This window comes from Phoenix dactylifera, chromosome 17 (assembly GCF_051530095.1).
Source record: "Phoenix dactylifera cultivar Ajwa chromosome 17, Ajwa_hap1_PhDact_Kaust_v1.1, whole genome shotgun sequence".
In the NCBI taxonomy this organism is placed as follows: domain Eukaryota; kingdom Viridiplantae; phylum Streptophyta; class Magnoliopsida; order Arecales; family Arecaceae; genus Phoenix; species Phoenix dactylifera.
The window spans coordinates 17,591,544-17,612,629 of NC_143206.1; the positions used below are offsets into that span (position 1 = coordinate 17,591,544).

The window sequence follows — 21,086 nt, forward strand, 5'->3', positions numbered from 1 at the left end:
CAGATTAGTGGGTGTAAATTTGGGCCCGCATCTGGCATACTGGTGTAGGTCCGACTGTTTAATCACACCAATCATTGGTGCTCAGCGGATTCCGGACACCCGTTGCCGTGGGATCCTAATCCAACGGTTCAACACGTCCGACTGATCAACTGGACTCGGAGCTTAGCGTCCACAGCTGCGTTTCTCAGTCCCGCACGTCACCCCAAGCTCTCGGAACTCAAAAATCGACTGAATTAATCGCGCGGTTACCTACGCGGACACGTCGATGCTTAATATCCACGCGCGACTCGAGATATAACCGTTGGATCCCTAACAGCGTAGAATGTACGGTGCCTGCATTAGCTGGCACCCGCGAGGTAAAGCTCCTAAAAATAAAGTTATAAATAACCTTGTCCTGTTGTCCGTTCCGACGTCACTTCGTTGTTATCCACTGAAGATTCGGCAACTCCTGTATGCTCCTTCAAAACAGCGACGAAATAATTCCCAAATCTCTCCGCTTCTCTTGGGTCCTCTACGTCGTTCAGATATGCAGAGGTTTTCCGCTGCGAGACGCGTCGTAGCTCTTCTCCAGAATCGGAGCCGGCAAAGGGCTTCGTTCTCCACCTCGCTCCTCTTCGATGATACCCAGAAACAGGTCGTCTTCTTTACTAGTTATTAGTTTTTTTTTTTCTTTCATTCCATTCATCTAAATGATCTTGGAGGTTTATGGAAATCTAGGAGTAGGTTTTCGTTAATAGATTACGAATTAGGTAGTGCATTCTTGATTTAGTGGTATTCTTTATTTGTTATTGTTTTTTTTCCTTTTTAATGCCTCTTAATTCGAATCTTTTTTGGCTATTAAGGAAAGTAGGAGTAGGGTTTCATCAATGGATTAAGAGTTAGGTGGTTGGTTCTTGATCTGAGGGAGATTGGTGCAATTCTTGCTAATATTATTTTCGGGTGTTATATTGCCGGTTGCTCACTATTCAGCCCTCGAATTTAAAGTGTTCTCGCTTCTGGGATTATGGTTGCTATGATCGCCGGCTTTTATTCTTGGCGAGGGAAGGAATTGAGGATTGAAGTGATTTTATATATTCTTGATAAATATATTGAGCAGGGAGTTGATAAATGTCGTCCTATTTGCAGACAGATTAACTGACTTGTATCCAGTGATTTGATCACATACTTTAACTACTCTAGTGCTGGAATACAGAAACTAGTATCTGGTGTTGATTTTAAGATTCAGGATGAAATATAGTGACACATCGTTGTCCAACTTTTAATATTCTTGTTGCAATTTTTCAAGAGCTGATATGGATAAAGATATCTTGTAATGCACTTTGTCTTTAAAAAGAAAGAAAGAGGCATCTCTCGCTGAAAAACATGAAAACGTGCTACTAATATTAGTTTCTGAAATATGTGTCATAGATTTTTGATAGGTGCTAGTTCAGAAACCCTATATTTGAATGTAATGTTATTTCAATCTGAAATCCAAGACCTGCAGCTTCAAGAATGATGCAGATTCTGTTAGGAAACCTAGAACAGTTATGTTTACTTATTAAACCTTAGCAAGCAACAATCTGACTTGGTATCAGTGATATATTTTTGTACATTATTTTGGCAACATGCAACAAAATTTCTTATATTTCTCACTGTAACTTCATAATATTTTTTTCACAGCTTTCTTTGTACATTGATAATCTGGCTCAATATAAGCACTAACCTGCTTTAATAAAATGGAAGTATCCATTTATGTGATTATTGCTATTGTAGATCCTTTCTATGCTCTAGCAAGGTCTATCAGCAAATGTGAAAAGTTTCTCCTGTTTATTTGTTGCATGACTGTCCTTTGACAACTTTTTGTTGTGATTTTCATAGTTTAAGGAGAGCGTCTATCAATTTGCACAAGAAACCATTGCCCCACATGCCGCAACCATTGATGCAACAAACTGCTTTCCGAAGGTCACAAGATTTATCAGCTATTTGATTCATTGAAAGCTTATATTATGGCATCTAACCTTTGTTATGTTCTAGGATGTTAACTTGTGGAAACTCATGGGAGATTTCAATCTCCATGGCATCACTGCACCAGGTAAAACCACAAGGATAACTAGGATCAAATAATTTCTTTTGTATGTGCATTCGATTTCATATTAAATTATGAGATTATAAGCCATTATTTTTCCCGTTTAAATAAACTTTATATAATTAGAAAGATGGGTATCTGCTAATAGCAAGTTTGTATTTCTCATAATCGCATGTTGAACAAACTAATATCTATAAAAAGGAAACACATTCTGTTTATTCAATGAAAAAAATGGGAATGCTGAAAAGTCTGACTAATAGGTTAAGGTAAAGAACAAAAATAAATGGTGATAAAGTTGACTCTTGTTGACTGTGCTATGTTTAACAAACTAGACTAATAGACTAGGTTTTGGCTAAAGCACAAGCAAATGGTTTTTGCATGAAGTCCTTTTACAGCTTGAAGTAGACTGGGGAGAGCCTATTGGGTGAAGCACTTGCATTAATGTAGCAGGCATTATGTTTGATCCCTTAAGGTTCAAGCCATCATATGGATGATGGCACACAGAATAATTGGTACTTTCTTGTCCTTTCTTTCTTTTTTTGTGTTAACATGAGTGCTGCCTTCTAAAGGATTAATAGATTTATATTTTTCCTTTCCAAGAATGTATAACCTCTTTTCTCTTCATACGTTATCTTATCCCTAAACATGACTGTTTATGCTTCTTAACTTTTAATAATATCTTCCTTGCCAGTTTCTCCGGTGATGATGATTCTTTGCAATACTGAGATGTTTCATGAGCATTGAGCACCTGCTGTTTCATTTTATATTTTGGAAATAAAAATCAGTCTATTTTTTCTGATGTGCCATAACTCATTATTTCATTGTAGAGGAATATGGAGGACTTGGTATTGGTTACTTATACCACTGTATAGCAATGGAGGAAATAAGTCGTGCTTCTGGATCTGTTGGCCTTTCTTATGGTGCTCATTCAAACCTTTGCATTAATCAATTGGTACATGGGCATGCTGTGACTATGAATTGTACTATTGTGTGCCAAATATCTAAAACAAATATGTAAAATGAATATCATAACCTTTTTGTAGGTGCGACATGGGAGCTCTGCACAAAAGCAGAAGTATTTGCCAAAGGTTTTTCTTTATCCCCTCTTGTAGTTAGTATTCTCCTTCATGGAAACCTAGGTTTTTTCTTAACATTTGGTCAAAACATTTTATTTAAATGGAGATCACTAAGAGTAGAACTAGATTTGTCATGTTATCATATTTGCTCTAATTGCAGCAAGTTTTGCAAACAAAGCTACTACTAGTTGCAGGCACTGCATCAACACAGTTTAGTTATTTGATAATGCTTTCTCTCTTTCTTGGAGTTTTGCCCTTTTTGCTGTCTTTCAAGTAGTTTGACTGTAGTTTATCTCATGATATGCCATACCGGCCTGAACTGGACGATACAGGGCGTACCGTACCATATCAATTTGGTATCGGTATCTGGTACAAGTGGCGAACCGATACTTGGCACGAAAAAAAATTTTGTACTGTACCAACCAAGGTACACAGAATCGACCGAACTGACGTACTAGTGAAGACTGGTACCGGTTGGAACCGATACCGAACCGGTTCCATTTTATTAAAAAAAAGGCGCAGATGCACGTGCGTCCATGTTCAGCCACAGAGTGGCATGAAAAGCGGGGCTCGCTGCCCCGCGCGAAAAGCCCGTGCGGGGAACCGCATGCGTGGTCAGCGGTTTGCACCGCGCGGACGTGCACAGGCGCGAGTCAAGGACGTGTTTCGCGCTGCCTCGCGCGCGGGCCTCTTTCCGTTTTTTTTCCCTTCTCTTGTTCTCCTTCCCAACCCTTCTCCTCCTCTCCTTTCTTCCCCTCTCTTCTCTTCTCTTCTCCTCTCTTTCTCCCTTTCTCCCGCGAGCAAAGAAGAGGCCGGAACCGCACCGGAGAATGGGCGATCCTCGTCAGCCCGAGGGAGGAGGTAAGCTTCTTCTTCTTCTCCTCTCTCTTCTTCTTTCTCTTCTTCTTCCTCTTTTTTCCTCTTCTTCCTCTTTTTCTTCCCCGGTGTCGGTACCGGTACTGGGAAGGAGCTGTTCAAAGGGGACGGAACCGAATTCTGTGGCTGTACCATATCGGTGCTAGCCGGCACCTGTACGGTATAGGCTAAACCGGTCGGTTCCGACCGATTCAGCAGACCTTGCAACACTGTGCTAGTGTGATACCGGTATGAGGTCCGGTACCGAGACGGCAAATCTTAGTCTATCCTTTATATGCAATGATTATCATAAGCTTATTAGGCTACATGTATTGGTAGGTTTCCAGTTTGGTGCTTCATGCTGGTTGTTTTCCACTTAGTGCTTGAGAATTTTTCTTTCTGGCTCATTATTCCATTTATAAAATCAACTCATGAGCTGAGTTATGAGTTTATGATGGTATGACCTTTAAGAAGTGAAATGAGTTCTCAGAAAAGTTGAAGGTGAACATAAGCTTCTATAAATTCAACCTGAACTCCAATGTAAAAGATGCTAGCTTACTAGCTTAGAATTGGAAATAGAAATTTAATTTTTCATGCACAGTGTACAGCTGCTGTTTGCAATGGCATCATTGCACCCTCATCCTAATATATATTGTTTTGTATCATAAATTATTGGTACTAATGCATGTATGACTATAACATTTGATTTTACTTACTTTCATGAATCAACTTAAATATGAACATCATCAAGAATTTCTTCTAAGAGTTTTTTTGTTAGAATATATCAACATGTATTCTGTAGTTGCCTATTGTTGTATTCGTTGGTCTCATTCTATAGTGGTTCTTCTGCCGGTTTTTGCTTTACATGATACTGAAAAAAAAAAACAGTTGTTGATATCTTTTCATCAATTGTGTGATGGATAATATTCAGTTGCATTTAGCCTATTATAAGGCTCCTTTGAGGTCCTTTCTTTCCTATTCTCGCTGTGCTAATTATGTTTTCGGCTTTTATATGAAGCTAATCAGTGGGGAGCATGTAGGGGCATTGGCTATGAGTGAATCCAATGGTAAATAAAACTGAATTGGTGCTTCAATTTTTCATTTCTGCCTGGTCTTTGAGACTAGTGAAAATTTCACATGATGTCTTCTCATGTTCTGTACATTATTTATTGTGTCTGTCCAATGCTTCAGCTGGTTCCGATGTTGTCAGTATGAAATGCAAAGCTGATCGAGTTGATGGTGGTTATGTCATAAACGGGAATAAGATGTGGTGTACAAATGGGCCGGTTGCTCAAACTTTGGTATTCTCTTGTTAATTATGTTTCTTTTCTACATTGTATCTATCTGCATCATCAATCTTCTCCTGTGAACTTTGTTTTTTTATTCTAAGTTATATGCTATTGCAGTTATTTTCGCATTATGTAAATAACTTTGGGGTGATAATGGTTAACCAACCTCATCAAAACAAAATGTTAGTCGAAATGGCAGTTTTTTTCCATGGGTAAAGATAAGTTCCTAACTTCCTATCCATAATTAACGTTTGACATATGAACTGCAGAAATGTTCTTGTACCTGAACAATAATGAACAACAATCCAGTTCAAACACATTGAGGAGCTTCTCCCTTGATATCCATCAAATGTTTAGAAGTAACATGGTATTTGCATTAGGGTTTTCCTTTTTGAGGGATTACCATTGAAAGAGGTGGAAGAAATAAATTATATTCCTGAAATTAAGTCTGCCTATTCCTTATAGACCATGAAATGCTCTTTCTACATTTGGTGGTCTCTATTCACCAAGGTGTTTTTCAATTTTTTCACCTATACAAAACAATTGTGAAAATTCATACTTTGACGCATGCATCTAAATTTTTAGGGTTACTCTGTAGCTAGCATTCTGCATTCTGCAAATGATATACATTATACAGTATTTTGGATTACTATAATATATAAATCCATCCCTTTCATTCATGTGCTGAAAGATTACCCGTCAGAATATTATCAGTTTGCGATGTTGAAGGATAAAGCATCATGATTTGATGATGGAAGGAGCTGTAGGGACCGGTAGAATAGTTACCATTTCCATGGCATGCAGGGTGGCATCCCCAAGGAGTTTTGAACTCTGGGGAGGAAGTAGGGCAAGAGTTATTATACAGGATACGGCTAAATACTCATATGCTTATAATGACAGTGATCGACTATTTAAGAATACAAGAGTATGGATATTTCCATTTTCTTGAGGACTTCCAGAGTTTGCAAGCAAAGAGGACAAGCATTGTTTTTAATGAACATGGTCAGGCTTTGCCAAACCTTTCTTCAAAAAAAAAGAAGGAAAAAAGATGACAGCCATTCTTTGTCTTCTTGAGAAATTTTTGCACCCCCTTAGAATGATCTGCATAGAGAATGCTTGACCCTTCTTAAATCTTCCTATATATAATGACTTCAAAATCCTTGAGAGGCCAACACTTGAAAAGCACCATTGGTTGAGCGTGGAGTGGTCAAGTTCCAAGCGGAGTTGCTTTTCTTTGTTGATTAGCATTATTTATGAAGAACTTCATGAGTGTATGTTTGAAGCTGCAATTGACATCAAGTATTTACCCTACAATCCATGTGATGTATAGACTATAGAATGTAGATCTGGCAATCATCTAATTAATCTAAAAGTGGCAAGCACTATGTACTATGATATGCTACTTTTAAAAGGTGCGAATTTAGAACATTGCATATGCTATTATCCATATGTTATGTCAATTACAAACAGTCAGACCTGGATCTTTCTGGAAGAGGGGGTACATAACCTCCAGGATCTTGATTTGTACTAGCAGGGGCAATTAAGATTAAGGTTCTTTTCTTGGATGCAAGGTTTCACATTGTTATGTTGGGTTGAGTTATCCTCTTCATGCATCAATTTATATTGGGCCTATTGGTTCTATGAACTTTTATTTTCTCAATCAAAGATTTGTTTCATTGTATGGCCTCCTATTTACCATCATTTGGCATCTACCCTTCACATAAGATGTAAAACTAGTAACCCTATTGGATTTCACTGCCTTTTGTGATTTTGAAATTAAACCATGTTATTTGGTATTCTGGAATCTGGACCCATGGGTATTCATATATAGGTTAGTGATGCTGAAATTGTGATTAAATTTTTGCTTTTGAGCCAGATAAGGTTGACCTTAAATAAATGGAGGAAAAGCTCAGAAATTAAATTCTGTGAAGAATTCTCATGAATGTTTCAGAAGTCTGAGGAATTCTATTACTTTGGACTAGAAGCAGGTACTGTGAGTATTCGCTTCTCATTTTCTCATAGGTGTTGAAGATTTGGCATTACAGTTAGTTGCATCTAGTGGGCAGCCCATGAATTTGCTGGTGAACTTACCGAAGGAGCTGGGTGAGAGAGCCGTCCCTAGTAATTCCCTAACTTAATGGATAACAATGTTTCGGGATATGATTCACGATTTCTGTGTGGGTCCTAGCAAGTCTTGGTTTTTCATGTTCTTTGCCTGCAAGAAAATATACCGTTTAATGGTCATTCTGAGGTAGAGCAAGGCACTGACAATCTATTATTTTTCTTTAAGTTCTTCTTTACTTGTCTGGATTCAATCCAGCATGATTCTCTGATCATCTTTAACTCATTACTGAAACGTGATTTTGCAACAGGTAGTGTATGCAAAAACAGATGTCCATGCTGGATCAAAAGGAATTACTGCATTTATAATTGAGAAAGGGATGCCGGGGTATTTATATTTTATTCACTTCTATTTTACTTATACATGTCAATCTAGGCTTTTGCAAAATTCTTCTCGATCTTTCCATGCAAACTTCAGAGCACAATATGTTACTTATTTATCAGATTTAATTGCTATCATGGGTAATAGAGAATCTTTTACCATATTTTGAATCATAGAATAATTTTGTACTTTTTGAAATTGAGAATCAAAATTCTAGTATAGTGTGCTATCATCTTCAAATTTTAAACATGCTGCAATTCTTTGAAGGTCTCTGTAGTTATGGCTGTTTTTGCTTCTTGCAGTTTCAGTATTGCGCAGAAATTGGACAAACTTGGCATGAGAGGAAGTGATACGTATGCTGTTCTTGTTTATCAGGATGTTCTATCAAAAGCTTAACCATTGGAAACAAGCTTTTTATAACTAACTGAAGGAATATTTTTTCAGATGTGAGCTTGTGTTTGACAATTGCTTTATTCCTGAAGAAAATATACTTGGTCAAGTGGGAAAAGGTATATAAACATCCCTAAACTTTACTAAGGATACAAAGAATTTTTGCCGAGGGAAATTTATTTTTTGAGAAAGAGGAGAAAAGTTTATTTGTCTAGTCATATTTGCTTCTCTTTATTTAGGCTTTAACTTCAGAAATATGCTGCTAAAAGAGTAGCCACATTTTTCTCTGGAAGTTTATACATCATTCTTTTTCATTATGGCTAACACACTAGGAATTTGTGGTCTTCAACCAGGAAGTCAAACTTTTCTTACTTATCAACATGGCTTTCTTAGAAAACTATGAAGTTTAAACAGAAATTATATTTAACATATATATACATACATATATTACACACACACACATATAGTTGGACTTCTTGGAAAAGGGGTTAACAATTCAAAATCAATGATAGACTATCTAAATTTAACATAAAAGAGGGCAGCCTAGTGCATGAGGTTCTGGCCATTGTAAAGTTTAGGGATGATCTAGGAGGATCATCGACTCGATGTGGATCACCATGACGCCTGAATGAGAACTTTTTTTCTTTTAAATTGGGTAACTTTTCGAGATCTATAACAAAGCTCTAGCTCCTAAAAGATGCGGCACAACTAGCCATTAGGCCCGAATTCCATCGTTTGAGCCTTAAAATGGGTTGGTTAAACCAAAAATTTTCTTTTTGGGAAAGACTTTAACTGAGCATATTGCACAATCTATGAAGAATTAGGTAAAGTGACAAAAGGCAAAGTCGATGCAGGAGTTGAGATCTACCCCCTTTGGAAATTAACTAGTGTCAATTGGTAAATGGGTTCAAGTATTTGTCGAACTGTATATTTTATAAGACATGTTTGTTTGAGATAGGAAATGTTTTAGAGTTTTTTTTCTTTTGCATTCTCTTCCTTGAGTTAATTATATATTTTTCTGATTTTTTGTAAATGAGAATCTCTTCTCATGTACCTCTTAGAAACTTGTCTTGTTGGAAATCTTCTTTGTCATTTGTTATAAAATTTCATCTTCTTTTCTTCTTTTTAGAAAGCGTGCATATTCTGTATGACATGAAAGAATAATATTTGGCTGTCTTAATATTTGATAAGGTTCATAAATCTCTTAACAATCTTAAAACTTGAAATGATACCGCACTGTGTTTATTTATTTACTTATTTGTTAACAGGAGTCTATGTCATGATGTCTGGGCTAGATTTGGAAAGGCTTGTTTTAGCTGCTGGTCCCCTTGGTCTTATGCAGGCATGCCTTGATGCAGCTATTCCTTATGTTCGCCAGCGGGAACAGTTTGGCCATCCGATTGGGGAATTTCAATTTATACAGGTTTGGATTTACAACTGAAATATGTACATAACATCTCTCACCCTTCCTAAATATGTACATAATAAAGATGCATTCTAAAAATTCTTGCTACTTACATCATGAATTGTCACCAAATTTCAGGGAAAGTTGGCTGACATGTATACATCTGTGCAGTCATCAAGGTTAGGAGAACTCATAAGACTGTACTTTGAATTTTGCCTACAATTTTATTGGACAACAGCTGATCTCCTTTTTACTTTTTTTTTTTTTTTCAAGAGCATTTGTGTATTCTGTTGCTAGGGACTGTGATAATGGAAAAATTGACCGGAAGGTATTCCTCCCAACATTAGTCTTTGTTTATGTTGTGCACCATCCTGTTATATTGTTCCATATATTTTATATATTAAATGTTCATTCTAATTCTATATCCATTTGTTATGGAGGCGTGTTTCATATGCACATGTTTGCAGGTTTTTGTCATGACTGCATGAATTGCATTATTCTCCTATTCATGAGTGTGGCATATTAATTGTCAGTTTAATATTTAAAAAAACCATATCTTGAAATTGTCTACAGGTGGATATTTAAGAGAAGACTTAAAATTCGTTGGCTCATCTCTTATTATAATTATGCTTTTAGGTACGAATGTCGATCGTGCTATAGTCACGAAAGGATTCCACTTGAACATAGTTGTCAAGTCAAAAATATGGTACTGGATGACCATTTTCTGATTTGTCAAGTTTTTAGCCAATTAGGATTTTTGAGTCTATTGGGGATTGCTTCTAAGGTGAGTTTTCATAAACCTTTTAATTACCAGGATCTAACATTGTTTCTGATTTGAAGACTGATTATTAAGATTGTGGATTTGACAGTGGTTAGCGAACCTTAGTGACTGGCAGTGAGTTAGAAGATTTCAATCTTAACATAAGCCAAACATCTCTTATACCAATGCTTACGCTTTTGTATTCCAACCATTCTCAATTATCATGCATGACATCCAATAGTGGGATCATATTATAAAATAGTCTTATATTGACAAAATATTGCATACTAAAGACCCTAAACTTGAGATCATATTTGAAGTGCCAGCTTACCAAGCTGGTGAAGTCTTTGGTAGGTATACCAAGTGACTCAGAATTATATATGTGCCTATTGAATACTGCCTTCACTCAGTATCGGGGGGTTAGGGGTATTGAGGAAGGGCTATCGTTGTTGTGTAGCCCATTGCCATCTATCAAAAAAAAAAAGAAGAAAAAATTACTGTTCATCTTCATTTTTTTTGGGGGAATTACTTATTTGGGCTTAACCAGAGTTGTTTAGACTAATGGTTATCTTTAGGATCAATTAGGTGTCTGAAGGAGTTAGGTGCTAGCAAACTGAAGAGCTGAGAATACCAAGTGATATATGTTACTAGATTGAGAAATGACACATGGCACCCAAAGGCACTGGTTCGTGATTGAACTTCACCAAACCACCCTTGTCATGCTGCCCAATAACACTCAAAATGGCTAAGTGCACCTTTTTTTAATCAATAGGTACCAACTGTGCCCCATGCTGGTACAGCATGCGCTAGCTGATGACTGTTAAGGGTATAGGTGCCATTATTTAAATCCTAGGTGCCATTATTTAAATCCTGGGCAGTATTGATATATTTACTACAGAAAACTGCATGTCTATAGTTTGGAAATCCAAGTTGTGTAGCTCAGATCCTTCTTTTTTGGGTATTTAAGAGGCAAATTTTGGGCATGTTAAAATTACTGAAGCAGTCTGTCTTCAAAGAGTTGTTAGGCTTGTAGTGCTTGTACATTGAAGTGGGCTTATCCTAGCAATTTTGTTAGTTTGTTCTAGATATCTTTGATTCTTTTGCATGTTCCTATGGCCAAGATTTCTAATAATCTGGTCGCTGTAAAATCTACGGTTATGCACTATGAAGGAATGAAGTTTGATCAATGAATGACTTGTTCTCCTTGCAAGCATGGGTGGTACATCTTCAAATCTGTCAGTGGTGCTACTCCATTATCCTTGATTAGTCCAATCTTAGTCATGTTGGTGTTGAAATTTCATCTTTAGGCTCGGTCAGGAATATGGTGATTGGTGAGACTCTCTCTCTCTTAAGGAATAAGGAGGTAAATTTTCCTAGTCATCCCTATAGTGCAGGATACCTGTGACCATGACAATGAGTGCAATTTTCTAAAGGTTCTTTAATAAAAACAAAGGGCTTAAGATGGATTGGATACAGACTATTGGTGTATCTGTATCTGTATCTGTTTTCTATTCAGCAGATATGAATACAAATATGGATATTAAATGTATACTAGAACTCGTATCTGTAATTGTTTTAAGGGGAAATGGACATGAGTTGGATGATAATTATATTGACAATTATAATGAACGGATTCTTTGGATACAAATCAAATTCATTGCACTATGGCCTGGAAGTTTTGCATTTTGTGGTAGCCCCGATAACTCCAAAGTCATTTATGGTGGAGATAAAAAAACATGGAACTGGCAAAATACGTTACAAGCTCATGTTTTCTATGAACTGCAGATGAACGCTAAAAAAATTACATTTTTTTTTTGCTAGTCTGTATTAGATTTATTTATATTTGGTTACTCAATTGTAATTCTTGCCTGTTTAAGTGCATCATCAGTTAAAGCTGATGAATGCTTCGGTTTCATGCATATCCCAGCGACACCAATTGAAGATTTTATTGACAATTAAACGTCTCTAAGCTGGGTTTGTTTGAAAAATATTTAAGGTTCATCTTGTACAATAGCTCCGCCATTCTAAAATTGGATTAAAAATCACTACCTGAATTTTCTTCATGGATCTTTGTTATTCATTGAAAATTATTTGAGCTGGATGGAAACATAATATGGTAAGCTCCTGCTTGTATGATGAGTTGTGCATCCCAAAGTATGACCTCAATGATCATTATGTTATTTTGTCCCTTGTAATAATTCATCTTTATGGTGAATTATGCCACTGGGATCAGATGTTCTTTTTTTTATTATTTATTTTGTAACTACGCTTTTGATGCATCTTGACCTGTATGAATGCTAGTTGTTATAGGATTGTGCGGGAGTAATTCTTCTAGCTGCTGAGAAGGCCACCCAAGTTGCTCTTCAGGTAAAATCTCACTCTTAATTTCACTTTCCTGTATTGTAGTTATTGTGGAACATGTATCCCACCCAACTTAGAGGTCCTTAGAAAATGCGTGAAATGAGTTCAACTCTGTTTTTCAAGATTGGAAAGATGCTGGAATGTGAATGAAAATGCAAGTAAAACTAGCATTGAAACTTTGTTGATGCTTAGAAAATGACTAAGAAACAGTGGGGAAACCATCGCTGACCAGTTTTTAAGCAGCTTTCACTCTTTCCTGTATTTTTCCCATTTGAACTTGTTATTTTCTGTTTCTTGCTTCTGGGAATTTTCTAGTTTTTATGCAGCTTTCCCATATCTTTCCTGCATGTTTGCCCGTGTTTCTCCTTATTTTCTCTTTCTTGCTTCTGGAAATTTTTCTGGCCAGTCCCCTACTTCTTGCTTGCTGCTTACCACATCTTTATATTTCTTGGTTTTAACCTGATTCAAATAAGTTTCTTGCGTTCAGTGATCTTAGTAGATAAGATTTCTGTTTAAAGTAAATGAAACTAGTGTTGCTGTCTCCTGCTGAAGATTTAGGGATCAATCTTTCTAAAGGTGAAATGTGAAATTCTTGTCTGATAACAAAGCTGGTACAAAAATACAAAAGTAGTGCTGGACTAACTGATGTAGCCTATAGGGTAGATTGCAGAAATTGGGTCCCAAAAAACCCAGTTCGGAAAGGTGGGTCAGCCACCCAGAGAGCAGGATACCTGCAGATTTGAATTTAAAACCTGGAACAGGATTAATTTTTCTAGATATTGGGTGGTGGGAAGATTCTTTCATATGGTTGGCAAGGTGAATAAGCTTAGGGCTAAGGTGTAGGATTAAGTTAAATGAACTGATGATCTTAGGCTGATATCTGTAGCAAACAGCAAGACCTCTGAACTGATCTGATTAATTTGGGTTCAGATCTGTACACTTTTTTTTTTTTTTATTTTAGGGTTGGAGGGTGTGGGAAGGTGGGGGGAGAGCGCTGTAGTTTTTTCTTCATCCATCAATCTCCTCTATTGTAAATACTATGGCTTGTCTCCTTCTCCTTAGTTGCACCAAATCAGATAGCATTCAAATAAAACTACAATAGGTATTCCTCTCTGTCGGGCCTAAACCTGGAATATGTATATATATAGAAAGATGACTTCTCTGATTTTTCTCCGAAAATCATTGCCATTTTGCTCTTGTTGGGCTGTTAGCCAGAATCAAAAGGCAATGATCTCGTATTTTCAACGTAGGGCCCATAATAGGTTGAAGCCAAGACCTTCTTGCCTTCCCCAACAGCTAGCTTCAATCACCATGACACAAAAATCCACTTCGGATATTCGCTTCATCACCCATGACTTAAAAATCCACTTCGGATATTCTAATGTTTCAGGGCCATCACCTCTGCACTGCAAGACTGATATTCAATACTGTTACAGAACGAAAATATGTAAGGCTAGATATGTTCTTTGTTGACTTCCCTTAAATGTTCTGGATCATGCATTTGTTAGAGAAACATAATCCATTGTGTGTGTGTGTGTGTGTGTGTGTTTGTGCAGTGTGCCCAACAACTAGAAGTCACACATGGACATACATGCCATATTTTAAAATTTAGAATTTCATTCTTGTTCTTTTTATTTTTCTTTATACTAAATAATTTTAAGTTTCTATATTTGATTTTTTTGAAGTAATGGTTTGCAGCTCCTTTATCAGATCTTGAAGTGACTTTTCTTTTTGATTGGCTTTTCAAGTAGTGCACTTATTTCCTTGTATGTGTGGATGCACTTTTTTTTATCGCTTTCAATATCATATCAAAAACTGTCGATCTCAAATTACAGTTTTCTACCCCTGCTAATGCTTCAGAAATTTCTTAGTTGCTTTCCCGTTAAATTCTACATCTTTTGCTTAATTCTCTCCATATTATTTACTGCATTTTGCATGAGCTCCCAAGGATAATGTCACAATCCATGCTGTTTGTTCTTGCCTTCTTTAGAAAACTATCCACTTTTGACGAAACTTTATGTTCCTTTAATGCAATCACAATCAAGGTATGCTGAATCAATATTGGGGCTTGTATTGGCCAGCAACCTGTTTGGATGGTATTGATCTGTATCATACCGCTCCAGGGCATGTCGAAATAGGGAGAGTTGAAGAGGGAGGGGAAGAGGGAGAAGGAGAGAGAGGAAGAGAGACGGAGGGAGAAGGGCAGGGAGAGAAAGGGAGAGGGATGAAGTAGTTGAGAGAGGTTCAAGCCTTCACGGGGGAGCTTCGAGAGCTTTGGATCCGGCAATGTGGACCGAGAGAGGGTGGAGGTAGAAGGAGATTGGTTTGAGCCATTATGGGGGAGCTTCGAAAGCTCCAGATCCAACTATGGGGATTGAGAGATAGAGAGAGAGACTTACCTGGTTGGAGACCTCATCAACATCGTCGTTGTGCGGCGTTGTCATTGATTCGACGGGGATGAAGGGCTCGATGGATTAGGGCTTCAAAACTGACCGAGGGAGAGAAGCTCGAATAGGGGAGGGGAAGCCTTTATATCCCAAATTGATAGGCTGAATTGAGTTGGTAACCCACTGGTCCGGTTCAGCACGTCCCAAGCTGGTTGGTTTGGCCATGGTTTGGCTAACCTCGATCACAATGCTAATTTCCTTTTCAAAAAAAATATTGGCTATATCAGAAGCCACCATCCTTAAGATTCATACCTTGCAGTCCAGCACGCACTTTAAGGCATCATGTTCCTTCCTGACATTCATGGTTCATGCCTCCAACTAATGCTCCCTGCATTGCCCAAAATTGCATTTTTGCTTTTCATCTAGTCCTAGTGTTGCATTTGCAGTAACAACATCAGTACTCTCTAGATCTAGTGTTTCCATTATGTCTAATTCATAATCGTAAGTGTCAACCCTTTGGTGAAAGAAGGCACATAAAGCGGACTACAAATAGTTAGGAAAAGGCTAAATAGTAATGGTTATGGTTATTGTTAACCCGCCTTTTTTCTAAAACTGACAATCTCCTCGGCTTTACTCTAGTGCAACTTATCCAAGTGACTGATTGTTTCTGCTGCATTGCAAGACTTTGAATCACCCTACATGTTTGACACTGCAGGCAATTCAATGTCTTGGTGGCAATGGGTACGTGAATGAGTACCCAACAGGTCGTCTTCTGAGAGATGCAAAACTATTTGAGATTGGTGCTGGGACTAGCGAAATCAGACGAATGATCATTGGTCGTGAACTTTTCAAACAAGGCTAAGAAGAAGATGATTTCCATATGATTATTATGAACGTACTCTGTAGAATCACTGCTTGGAGCAGCAGGTGACAAGGGAGATGCAATGCAGGGTATTGTTGATCAAAATCAGTTGATCTGTCCACCAGCCTGACTTGTATCAACACATTATCTCTTCTACATAGTAATAAAGAAGTTTGATTTGACATTTACTTTCTAGAAATGCTATTGGTGAGTTATTGTACAAGATGTACAATTGCAAAGAACTAACTTGGCTTGGGCTGCAGATTGGGCGGCCACCCACGTGGCTAACCACGCCGGCAGTATTGTGTGGATAAGGGATGAGGAGCTGCCTCGGGAGCTCTATGATATTTTGGTTTTTGACTTTATTGAGTATATTTGTACACGTGTTGTATGAATTACCTGTCGTAGTGGGAAAAAAAAAAATAACTTGACTTGCAACAATTTGGCATGGGACCTGAGTGGCAGTGGCCGGTGCTGGTGGAACAATAATCTCCTGCTGGAGCCCAGTAATTTTTGGTGAGAGATTGGCTGTGGTGCTTCCCACCTTAGGCTGGGATGGATGTTCATTGTCCGGGATGTCTGTTGAATTGCAGGCTGAAACTCTTATGCTTTGTTCGATTGGTTGCTGGGCGACTAATCCAAATTCAGTGTATATGGTATTACAGAAAGTATCGTGCCTGTCGTTAGCAGAAGACAACAACAGGCAGCGGAATAAATTTAAAAAGCTGTTAGTGGATAAATTATGGGAATGATTGGACCAAAAAGCTGTTAGTGGATAAATTATGGGAATGATGCCCTTGGCTCTCTCACAAATTTGATAATTGGAGCTGAAGCATTCTTCACTCGGAGCATCTCTAAATGTATTTTACTGATCAAATAAAAGCTAGCAACTGGTTTCATGGAGTAGCCTTGGACATGGAGTAGCCTCGGACATTCTCAATTCAACTAAATGTGTTCTTGAAATAAAAGTTTTGACCCTTTTGAAATGGCTAACTATACATGTGTCACACCCCTAACCTGGGATCGCGAGTTGAGAGTCACGGCCATATACTTATAGAAAACTCTCCTATAAGTATGTAAGGCACCTCATCTCGATAGTATAAACAAGCAGCGGAATAAATTTAAATAACTAGTGTTCAAATCTTCATTTAAATAACGAGAATCAAATTTTAATATCTCATAGAACCAATAAAATGTATCAAACTCTAGTTAAATTTTGATCTAAATTAAAGGTTAAATTCAGCTCAGTTACTTTTTTGATTATAACTCCGTACCATCTTAGTTCTCAGAATTTATAAAAACAGTAAGATATGGAATATAGAGACAGACAACTTAATAAGCAATGAACACTTTAGCTAGATAAATTAGGCAATAAATTAAATAATTATTTTAAAAAATGAATATATGAAACTTATCAATCTAAAACCAAATCTAGATATGCAGCATTATCGAAATATTACGCATGCCAAACTTAATTTTTTCAAAATCTAAATGCCGTTCATAAATCCATTTTTTTTCAAATCATTAAATTTAACTCGATAGCTAAGAACTATGACCACATCAAAGTACCATCGCATAACCCTTAGTAGCAGGATATCAAAGTGCCAACGTACAACCCCCATTAGCAGGATATTGGAATGCGAATGTACAACCTCCACGGCTAGGGTATTGAAATACCAACATACAACTCTCACTGGCAGGATATCGAAATGCCAACGTACAACCCCTACTAGCAGGGGTATCGAAGTATAATTTGGCTGCGAGTCCAAATCTATTTCGAATCAAAACTTTTTTTCTTAAAAGTATGTTCAATGCTTCAAATTGTAAGATATATAAAATCATACGACATCGAAATCAATCGAGTATGATCCATATTAAAACCAATACGTTCGATCAAACATCATACAATATTCTAAAAAAAGACATATAATAATATACTATGCATCAAGTTCATAAATCAAGAATAATTCGATTCAAATAATATTTATAATTTATCAATAAATTTTAAAATGAGTTACATTATTTATCTTATGAGCGAAATCAAACTACGGATCCACATAATTTTGACAATTCCTCTTAAAATCTAAGACTTTAACGAACGCTCACTGAAATCTCCAGTGAGCACGATGAGCCGATACTGTTGAAAGTTGGAAGTCAAAAAGAGAAAAAGGAACTAACGATGGTCTAGCGGTGGTGATCGGCAAAATAATGAGGCAAAAGGAAGTATGGATCTTTAAATAGCTGATGGAGGCTAGGTTTCGTATCTCCTATAGAAAACCGAAATTGAGTAAGAATTCGCCTCCTACCTCAAGTCGAACAGTACTCTTATCTTTTTTCTTTTTCAATCTCCTACTCCAAATCGAGCAAAGCTCTATTTTTTTTTCTCCGTCTCCTAATCCAACTCCTATATCTAGGTCAGTTAAGTAAATTAAGCCCAATTCCTTATTAGCTAAACGGATGTTATAACATGAATGATGGACGGAAAGGGCCGAATCATCTCTTATAGGTTACCAGCCTATATCTATGATTACCACTTTTGATTTCCTAATGTATTGGTAATCTCATTCAATACTTTACAGTGAATTGCATGGCCTGTAACTTTTACCTATGATGCATCTCCTGATGACAGAATTCTATATATCAAATCATTAAGCCATATACGTGCATGGTGCTTGTTACAGAAAAATGGATTACATTTAAAAAAAAAAATGTTACCCCGTTGTTTTGCATGAAAAAAATGCTGAGAATTTGAAAAGAATGAGCATTATGAAATTACAATATCAAATTCGGATGATCTATATTCCAACAAACCAGTTTCTTGCTGGGCACCCAGGGTAATATGAACACCATCGGATGGCGTGCCATTGAAAGCGCTCTCCACATCTTGCATTTCACAAGGTCCACTATCCTTTTCAAATAATAAAAATAAGACTGAATGGTTATGGTTATAATAAAAAGTATTATAACTACCGCTAATTTATCCGCAGATGCTAATATAAGTTGCTTGCCCATGTCATAAGCTTATTTCGAAAAATAACTGCCTCTTAATTAAGCCTGCACCACGTCATAAAACTACATTTGCTTGGGTAAGGTGAGGCTCTTCCTAGGTCTTCCTACTCCAATTTTAAATGCCAATGCATCATTCTACAAACTTATATTACTTGTCGATGTATTTTACATTGAAAATTATGAAAAAATTATGTTTATTTCATCAATAAATACTAGACATGAGTATGAAAATGTAACAATCCAAGACCTCATCCAAAATAGCTAGCTGGAAGGTATTATTTGGGTTCCTTGATCCTGTATAAGTATCCAAGATCTACTCAGCGAATAACCAATGTAGGATTAAATACACGTCCGCACGGATCCTCACATACTCCCTCCATTCAAGCCCTGACGTTCTCCTCAGGCTAAGGGTTTAAATCTATTCAAATCTAATCACAAACACCACGATTGGCCCGGGGTCAGCTCCAATAGATCCGTGCTGCAGTGTCCCCTAGTCCACATAGGTTATGGGCCAGGTTCGCTCTGATACCATTTGTAACAACCCAAGACCTCATCCAAAATAGCTAGCAGGAAGGTATTATTTGGGTTTCTTAATTCTGTATAAGTACCCAAAATCTACCCTGCGAATAACCGATGTGGGACTAAACACATGCCTGCATGGGTCCTCACAAAAAACATACAACCACCTATGCTTGCAACATGAAGCCTGACTCATGAAAGTTCGAATCCTCTTTATTCATGTCATGAAATGGATGGTCCAAATTCAGTTATCCACCACCATCCATTCATCAATTAGTAACAGAAGCTTGAACAGAGATACCATATATGGCCTACCTTCATTAATCCGTGATTGAACCCGACAATTTGGATTGAATCTGCAGTGAATGAATTGGGCAGTGGTCCACACTAGACCTTCATTTTCATAGTTGCAGCCACCCTACTGAGCCTTAATCATATTGCTGCTACATTATTATGGTCATCCTTCCATCCGATTCTTAAAGCTAGCCAGACTAGGTGGAGGGTCGATCCTAGATCCTTGTAGTCTGATTGGCCCATGATGGGTTTATAATGGCCACAAGATGAATGTGGAGTCAAATTTTCAATAGGAGATCACTTACAAAGCAACATACATCCTAAAGCTAATATGAGATTGCCTTTGAAGATCAAGCATATGGATGACTATAATATGGCTGGTTTGCCTTGCATTGGTTGATTTATTTTTCACTTGCACACTATTCTTCATCTATTGCATGTGCTACGATTGTATAAAAGGAGTGCTGAGAGAGTTTTCAATCTAAATCAAGTTGTTGCATAACCAAATCAATAGAATAAATACCCATGCGAACATGTAAGATTAAGTTTATCCGGTATGAATTTCTTTTGATGGCCAAATTTTAGCAGTCAGTGCTATACGAGGTGTTCCTACCTTAAAGGTTGTGTTGATTTTTCTATGGAGGTTTCTACTACATGCTATATGTAAACCTTACTTATATTCTGATACTACTTCCTGTCCTAATTCTATTAGAGACTATAGAAACTACAGCATGATGGAATTTCTCTTTCATGGACAAGAAAAGCAGGCAGTTTCCCCTCACTCCTCTGCCTTTTGCTTCTGATTGCTCGAGAACAAGGTTTGTTATGATTACTGAGATGAGAATGCTAAGTGAAAATGGCATCATTCCATCGCAAGGATGTGAGAGCTAACTTGAAGATATTAACATGTAATAATAAGCCAGAAATAGACTGCCCTAATGCACACCTGCTAACAAACGCGCTGTAAGCATGCAAGTACGAACACTGTTTTGGGTTAGCGATACCAAGTTAGCAAGTTTAAATGGAGAAACTACTGGGGAAAATGGAAGGATAAATCAAAGCATCTTTTTGATGGAATAGTATCATCCATGTTTATCTCAGTTAATTGGGTTAATAAAATAAAAAGTGGGCACTGACTACTGCCAAGTTTTGTGAATCACTGGTGCACTCCCTCAAACTTCTCGAACGCATGCACGAAAAAATTATAAAAAGGTTCATCTAATTAAGCAGAGTTAAAGGGGTTTATAGTGCGTAAACCTCAAGCGAGTTAGCCTAAATGTAATTAAACTTTCTTCATTGGTATAACTGTGCACCATCCTCTTGCCATCACATTACCACTGTCTCGTTCAATCAACTTACATTAAGTTGATT

The 21,086-nt window shown here is 37.3% G+C and overlaps 1 protein-coding gene across 3 annotated transcripts; it reads left to right on the top strand.

Annotated features, from left to right (window-relative positions):
- Positions 1 to 404: 404 nt before the first annotated feature.
- IVD (isovaleryl-CoA-dehydrogenase) lies at positions 405 to 16,887 on the top strand. 3 transcript variants are annotated; one of them, XR_005514569.3, is made up of 16 exons: positions 411 to 634; positions 1,858 to 1,941; positions 2,014 to 2,071; positions 2,893 to 3,017; positions 3,109 to 3,153; positions 5,015 to 5,063; positions 5,188 to 5,297; positions 7,658 to 7,734; positions 8,031 to 8,081; positions 8,173 to 8,237; positions 9,387 to 9,541; positions 9,662 to 9,702; positions 9,797 to 9,851; positions 12,594 to 12,650; positions 15,747 to 16,053; positions 16,157 to 16,887. XR_005514569.3 is itself a non-coding variant. In XM_008790848.6 (15 exons), the coding sequence occupies exons 1-15, from the start codon at positions 527 to 529 to the stop codon at positions 15,891 to 15,893; spliced, it is 1,227 nt and encodes a 408-aa protein (XP_008789070.4). In that variant the 5' UTR covers positions 405 to 526; the 3' UTR covers positions 15,894 to 16,077. The 3 variants fall into 3 exon arrangements, 1 of the variants encoding a protein (XP_008789070.4); XM_008790848.6 differs by lacking the exon at positions 16,157 to 16,887 and having other exon boundaries at positions 405 to 634; positions 15,747 to 16,077; XR_604006.6 differs by lacking the exon at positions 16,157 to 16,887 and having other exon boundaries at positions 12,585 to 12,650; positions 15,747 to 16,077.
- The last annotated feature ends 4,199 nt before the right edge of the window (positions 16,888 to 21,086 follow it).